The sequence below is a fragment of the Amphibalanus amphitrite genome, unplaced genomic scaffold (assembly GCF_019059575.1).
Source record: "Amphibalanus amphitrite isolate SeventyFive unplaced genomic scaffold, NRLGWU_Aamphi_draft 000164F_arrow, whole genome shotgun sequence".
In the NCBI taxonomy this organism is placed as follows: domain Eukaryota; kingdom Metazoa; phylum Arthropoda; class Thecostraca; order Balanomorpha; family Balanidae; genus Amphibalanus; species Amphibalanus amphitrite.
The window spans coordinates 901167-908982 of record NW_024881659.1 but is presented as its reverse complement, the minus strand read 5'-3'; the positions used below and the strand labels follow the sequence as shown (position 1 = coordinate 908982).

Genomic DNA, 7816 nt, shown 5'->3' with positions numbered 1-7816 from the left:
GCAATCAGGGTGGCTTGTTTGCTTGATATTTTAGATGTTTACACCACATTAAAGGGACTATCCCACCTTCTAAAATGTTGTTAAAACCAGTTAACCCTCGCATGTGTGCGGCGTTTGCCAGCTTCTAATGTGTAGGGGGGGGGGGGTCGGTTGGACCCCCCCCCCCTTGCCGTTTGGCCCCTGATCGAGCTAGAGCTTCGCGGAAAAAACGAGCGTGTTGCCCGTGACGAGAGGAAGCCGATGATACCCAATTTTAAGGTCCTAGGTCATTGGGTGACCTTCCAGGTCAGGTCAATGACCCAAAGTCGGGAAAATCGGGACCTGTTAGAAAGTCGTAAAGTGTGGCTTCTAAGGGGTTTTTCGGGGTGCTGATCACGAATATCGTGTTAGTTTTGACCACAGATGATGTCTTTAAGCATTTAGACTAGGTCGGGTCAGGTCAGGTCAGGTCAACCAGTAGGCATCGTGACGGGTATTCGTAGTACGTGTCAACCGCCTCTGACAGCTTCGTAACATGTTACGAAGGCACCAAAACTACTTCGTAAATGTTCAAATGGTTGCTAAATTCGAATTCAGCTCCAAAAACTAGCCTAGAAACATGTACAGCTCGAAAAAGTGAACCGAGGTCACCCGAGGTCACCAAAGGTCAATGACCTGACCTGACCTTCAGGTGACCTTGACACCCACCCTAATGCATGGAAGCAACATCAAATCACATGTTTGAACGTTTGAAACCACGAAAAGCTTGCAAACGCGCGGCTAATGCGAGCCGACATACGCAGAATCGCGATTCTGGCCAAACATGGTCTCGGAAAAGAGGTCACAGGTCAAAGGTCATTTTGGTCAGGGTCATGAAATTTTTAGGGTAGGTGTAAAATTGATCAATGTGAGGGTACTGAAAGTTTCGTCGCGATCGGCCGCTTTTTACGCGAGTTATTCGCGAAAAACCATGGGGGGGTCCATCCGACCCCCCCCCCCCCCTACACATGCGAGGGTTAAATTGTGCCCGACTTTATAGATTGGATGACCAGGAACACGGTTCTGGCATTTATTTTTCATTAAACATCTTAGGCTTCCCATATTCCAAACACAAACTTTCAAATATGTGACGTCACAGCCCAAAATTACCTCCTTCCCCAGGCCACATTTCTGTCATAAACTGATTCTTTTTACTCTGTAGGCACCACAACAAAGTTCAGACCAAGTTTTAAGCGATTTTTCAACGAACAAACCCATTTAAATCAGAATGACTAAACGAGGTGACGTCACACTAACGGTCGCTCCATGTTGAAGATAGGGCCTTGTACAAGGCCCATTTTCAAATGAAGGGAACGAATTTCTTCAACACCAAGAGGCCGCGGGGGTTGCAACCTAGATAGATAGTGGTTTCTGAACCTCGCCGCAAACTTGGCTATTTCAACTCAAACCCCATGTTAAAGGTGGGATAGTCCCTTTAAATTTGCAAATTGAGTCTGCAGATGTTTGTTTTTCAATTTTATGTGACGTCGCCCTGTGTCCATCGTGCGGTTGTTAGATGCACGATGTAGCCCTCGCTTGTCTGGAGGCGAGCTATATTTGTGTCCGTTGATTGTCTGTCCCATTCTCCTGGCGTTAAGCTCGTACACCGACATTTCTTCATTTGTCCTTTGCCGTCCGCTCGCACTAGTTAACTCTGCTGTTAGGTATGCCGTTCTAACCTCCGCCGTTCGGCTATACTACCTCAGCCGTCTGGTCGTACTACCTTGGCCGTTTTGCTACCACTGCCACTCGTTCGTGCTAACTACTTATGCTTTGGTGCTTGTTCTGTTCTCTGCCGTTTGGTTGTACTACTTCCGCCGTTCGGTCGTATTACATGTGCCGTTGGGTTTGCCCTCTCGGTCGTACTTAGTAGTCTGCCGTTCTGTCATGCTACCTCGGTCCTTTGTTTTGTCCTCTGCGGCTCGGCCGCCAGTGATGCATATCTCTGGTGTTCAGTCAAACAGCCGTCACCTCCGACAGTTTGGCTGTCGGCCTCCGAGCCGTCACCTCCGACAGTTCGGCTGTCGGCCTCCGAGCCGCCACTGATCTCCCGGGGTCGTCCCGATCGTGCGGTGACGACCAACTAATGACCGCTGTCCGCCGCCCGCCCCGGCCCACCGACTGCCCCAGCCGGGCTGCGGGCCGGGCTCACCCGATCCGCGACCAACCCACCGCCGGGCCGGGGCGCCGGCCGTCCACGGCTACACGCTGCCGGCTCCATCGCCATTCACAGACGGGAACTGGGCGAGTTGCGGTCCGGAAGGGGATGACTTCCGGTCCGGAAGGGGATGAGTTCCGGTCCGGAAAGGGATGAGTTCCGCTCCCGACGCTCAGAAGAGGCGCCTGTGGTTCCCCGGAAGTGTGTTCTCGGGGAGGCAAAATGGCGGCTGTTCTCCAGGATAGAGAATAGGATGGCTAAGAGCCAGTGCTCTGCTGTGAGGAGATGGCTTTGGGTTGTATTACCTCAGTGTCAACAGAGGAAGTGGTCCCGTCTCCGGGCCATCCTCATATATGGCTGCGCGGTCCGCGCCCTTCCCTGCGGCCGCTGAACAAATGCCAGTGTGCCCACTCATTTCCATTCAAAACAAAGAGGTGAATCGTTAACTAAAGGGGTACGACATCTCGTAAATGGGTATTTCAATGATATGGTAATATCGTACATCTTTATGACAAATGAGGGTTTATAGAATTTGCTATACTCACGTGAATATTGGGGCTAGGCCTATAAGGTGTACTAGTTAGCAGATTCTATAATAAGCCAATTGGATATATTTTCTTTTATAGTCGTTTAGATGTTTCGTATTTTGTACGTGTTTATAATTTATTTGAAGTACATCACAGCTGGTAGCCATCAAACACCCATGCAACAAAATAGGTACGTCGTCAGAGGTCTGTTCTATCCAAACCTTAACACTTTACAGCCAAACCCATCGATGACAACATCGAACGAGCAAATGTAAATAGACACATACCTACTTACATACCTACGCTTCCATTGACTTTGAACATAGTGTTCCGAAAATAACACGTGTCTTTGGGTCATCCTCGCATCTCCATTGCTCACATTGCCGGTTTAGTGAGCCATTCTTTGTCTCATTCGCGTCCATGTCAACAGTCCGTCGTGCCCAACCCCTCTCCAAAGAGTGTCATTCCTATTGCGTTTTGACCATCATCGACAGCATTAAGCTCGGTACACAAGTAGACAGTGTAGTCTGCACACAGCGCACAGTGGACACACCGAAGGGGTTGATGTTCTCGGAGAGCGGCCACACTCGTCATTTCCACCGTACACATATCCAGCACTAGCCCTGGCGCTCAAACGCCCAGCAAAAGGGGCGAACAGCGGGACAATGGCGCCTGCCAAAAAGTTTTTTTTCAACATTACTATGCCTCGTGAAAATGAACAACTTGTTTGACCCCTCTCCTGAATACATTAAAACACATCATAGACCAGCGCTGGCGTACACTCAGACACAACGTTGGTGGCTCTAATGACGCCTTCTTTTTTAGAGACATCAAAGCCAAGCCGATAGATACAAGTTAATTTGACTATCCGCGACCGAAATAGTAACTTATTGGCGATAAAAAAAGGTGGATATAGCTCGTTCTGAAGAGATAACACGTCAAGAATGGCGTACTCTGAACACAACACATGGTCTCACATCACGCTCCTGTTGACATTAGCGTAATGTACACGCATCGGAAACACAGCACAGTCATTGCAATACATGCACATGGAGGACGCATGCCGTCCGCAATAGTAACCAGTAGACAACAGGGCTACTACAGTCCATTTCGGAGCCACACGTTACGGCTCCGCGGTACGTTGATGACACGTCTCCGCTCCGCTCTGTCTGGTGGAGACGGGGCGCGAGTGTCGCCCAGCGGGGCGCGACATCAGATCATTTGTGGTGGAGAACACAGTCCAGTGGGCCGCAGTGTCCGACGGACTGACCGATCGGGCTCACGGCGGGCCATCGACAGAGACCCAATTACTTAGTGAACAAGTCCACTCGGCGCCGGTTTTGGCTACCGTCCATCGGGAGGCTGCGATTTGGCTCGGTGAGGAAATCAGATGTGCTTAGCTGAGCGGCAGGGTCATAGACCAGTCGTCTTTGCCTCACAGTTCAGTCACAGGTCGTCGTTGCCTGTGTGTCAGCCTCAGCTCCAGTCTCAAAGACCATTCTCACTTTGCAGGCATTTGGCCGTCTCACACCGGCCTCTTGGCCAACCGCAGCGGCTGGTCGGTCAGAGTTCTGCTCAACTTCTGAGTAGTTGAAAAGGTCACCTGTCCAGTCACCAGACATCCAGCCTCAGCCTATCTAGACTAAGCCGTCCGTGCAGTCGGTGAAGCTGTCGAGGACTGCTCAGGGACATCCAGCAGCAGAGATCCGCCGACCCACGGCAGGGGTCCGACCACCTGCGGTTTTTCACCGAGGTGCTACCGTTCCCTTGGAAAAAAAAATCCTGATCGGTCCCGCAGCAGGGCTGACCTCAGCATTGGACCGGCTGCGGCGCGCCGGCGGAGCGCAGCACCCGCAGCGGGATCTCGGTGTGGCCGTTCTGCCGCAGGCTGGTGGCCGCCGTGGTGGTGGTGCGCAGTCCGCGCTGGGTGCCCGCCAGCAGGGTGGTGCGCGTGTTGCGGCCCGGCTGCAGACTGCCCGGCGTGCCCGGCCGACAGAGCAGCAGCTGCCGCAGCCGCCGCAGCGCCAGCTTTATCTCCGGCATGCGCGCCGCGTAGATAACCGGGTCGACCAGACACTTGAGCACGACCAGCGTGTTGGTGGTGATGGCCATCTCGAGGTGGGTGCGCCAGTGCAGCTGCCGCGGGTGCATCGAACAGTCGTAGCAGATGAGGATGAACGTGACGACCGCCGGCATCCAGCAGAGGATGTACGTGCCTAGGATGAGCAGCGTCGTCACCACAGCTTTGACGCTGCTCTTGAGCTGCGACGAGTTCTGGTTGCGCAGCGAGCCGCGCTGATGCTGGCGTACCATGATGAAGATGTGTGTGTAGGCGAAGAACATGCAGATGAGCGGCACGAAGAAGAGCGATGCCACCACACGACGGAACGTGCTGAACGGCAGAAAGTCGAGCGAGCAGCCGTCGGCGCGGAACCCGCCCGCCGCCGCAAAGTACACCAGGAAGAAGAGGATGGGCACCAGCCACAGGAAGCCGATGGAGGTGAGCACGCGGCCGCGCGTGATAAGGCGCGCGTAGTGCAGCGGGCGCAGGATGCCCACGTAGTGGTTCAGCGCCAGCGCCAGCAGGTGGGCGGCCGTGGAGATGACGCCTCCCAGCCGGAGCGCCTCCAGCACCAGCGTCGGACAGCGGCTCAGCGTCTCCACGCCGAACCCGACCGGCAGCAGGCTGTTGACCACCAGACCGAGGCCCAGGATGGAGGCGGCGTACGCGTCGGCGCCTGCCAGGCTCACTGAGAAACACATGGTGGGGCTGAGCGGGCGCCGGATCAGGCGCGCCGACACGCAGATGCTGAGGTTGATGACGGTGCCGATGACGCAGAAGACCAGCATGATGGGCACGGTGATGAGGTAGATGTTGCGCCGGTGCTCGAGCTCGCCCTGGCGCAGCTGGTTGCGGATGTGCAGCGCCAGCAGGTGACGCAGCACGGTCTCGTTCACCGTGCCGTTCGACGTCTCCAGCAGCTCGTGCAGTGGCCCGAACTCACTGAAACGGGGAGCGCAGCGCGTGCGTCATTTACGGAATTATGCAAGTAACAGTCACAAAAGTAATAGAAATGCTGGATGGAAGCTGGTGGCTGAGCTTATAGTTAAATAGAACACTAGTGAAGTTCAGCGGATGTATGTAAACGAGAGCAATGTTACCGACGACATCTCTTTCATTTTCAAACTTCTGAATATCTCACGCATCTAGTTACTTGGCACAGTTCTAAGCTGTTACAAATTAGGTCGGATTTTTTGGAGTTATATTGAAATGAAATATAAGTGAGTGATTTGTGCCAGGTTGTAATAACTAGCATTCAGGTCTAGGGGCAGCTTTCTACAAACTAGCACTCAAATTATATTGTCACCCTATAATACTAGTAGATAACTTGGCCTTGAGACTTATTTAAACTTTATCTCATTATATGCTTATTCGGATGATTATGCGATATTTTGAAGGGTATACGGTGCTTTATATACCCATATACCCGTTGTTTTATTGAATAAAGGCTTACCTACCTCAAAGGCCGGAAAGGGCTCACTATCGGAGGGACACGACTTAGTAGTGGAAGGACACGTTCGGTAGCGGAGGGACACAGCTCACTAACGGAGGGACACGGCTCACTAACGGAGGGACACGGCTCACTAACGGAGGGACACGACTCAGTAGTGGAGGGACACGGCTCAGTAGCGGAGGGACAAGGCTCGCTATCGGAGGGACGCGACTCAGTAGTGGAGGGACACGGCTCAGTGTCGGAGGAACACGGCTCAGTGTCGGAGGGACACGGCTCACTAACGGAGGGACACGACTCAGTAGTGGAGGGACACGGCTCAGTAGCGGTTACCGAGGCGCTGTGGTGGGTGCAGTATCAGTTGGACAGAGCCCCGTGGCAGTGCGGTGCGCCGCTGCCAACGCCGGGAGCAGCCGCGGCTGCCTTGTTTACAATCGGTTGTAAATCAGCGTGGGACAGCGGGCTGGTGGGCGGTGGCGGCGGGTCCATTCAGCGGGCGCTCCTGAGGCCGCGACCCGGCGGGGCGCGAGCTGCGCTCCTGTCTGGTGTATATTACACGTCCGCGGTCCACACCATCGGTGATTAACTGACTCCATTGACACGCCGCGACCTCGGATTGGTTTATAGTGCCCCTTCCCCGAGCCAGTCGCAGAGTCCGACACAGAGAGAACTGCGACAGTTCGCCCGAGGCTGACGTTCTTCGCTGGCTTTTCTCTCCCTTCATCATCCTGTGACGTTAACTGTCCCTGATGATCCAGCAGAATTATTTCCTGTACCAATTAAAAGCAGTTTGAGCCATCAGCTGTTGATGTCCAATTTATCACGGCTTTATTGCTGCTCTCTATGAAGATTGATGGCGGCCGAAATGTCAGTGCATGTCAGAGGGCTGAGCTGCATCACCACAGATATGACGCCTTCCCGGAACGGCCAATTGTTGGCGCTGCTTCTGTTGCCACCGGGCGCTCCCACGACGGCTATTGATGGTCGCATCGGTAAAGCCACGAGTATGATGGGCTTATTCTGGTGGCTGCATGCTTTATTCACATTTGCACATATTGAGAATGCTGCCGCAATGCTGAGCGTCTCATGAATCACGGTCGTCAAGTTAGATGTAAGTGAATCCTAATCTATAATCTAAGATTCGGAATCAGGTGAGCCCCTACGATTTGGACCAAACTTGGTCAGTGGATAGTACGTAACGTCCTGATTACGATGCACCCAAAATCTAAGCTCGGCCCGCCATATTTACGAAGTTACGGATGTTTGAATTTCAAGGTCATTCGGGAGAGCCCCTGCGATTTCCGTCAAAATTTGTGTACGGACACTCTAGATGCTCCTCATTACGAATATCACAAAATTTAAGCTCGGCCCGCCATATTTACGGAGTTACGGAGGTTTGAATTTCAAGGTCATTTGGGTGAGCCCCTGCGATTTCCGTCAAAATTGGTATACGGACATATTACATCCTCCTCATTACAAATATCATAAAAGTTAAGCTCGGCCCGCCATATTTTTCAAGTTACGGAGTCACAAATTTACGGAATTTCAAGGTCATTCGGAGAGCCCCTCCGATTTTCGTCAAAATTTGTATGCGGACACAT

General features: G+C 52.9%; 1 protein-coding gene across 1 annotated transcript; it reads right to left on the bottom strand.

Annotated features, from left to right (window-relative positions):
* Positions 1-2813: 2813 nt before the first annotated feature.
* On the bottom strand, positions 2814-7310 carry LOC122383479 (adrenocorticotropic hormone receptor-like). The gene is made up of 2 exons (XM_043369974.1): positions 6549-7310; positions 2814-5707 (listed from the first exon to the last, which is right to left on the bottom strand). Exon 2 carries the CDS (start codon positions 5551-5553, stop codon positions 4513-4515), a length of 1041 nt encoding a protein of 346 aa, XP_043225909.1. The 5' UTR covers positions 5554-5707; positions 6549-7310; the 3' UTR covers positions 2814-4512.
* Between the last annotated feature and the right edge of the window lie 506 nt (positions 7311-7816).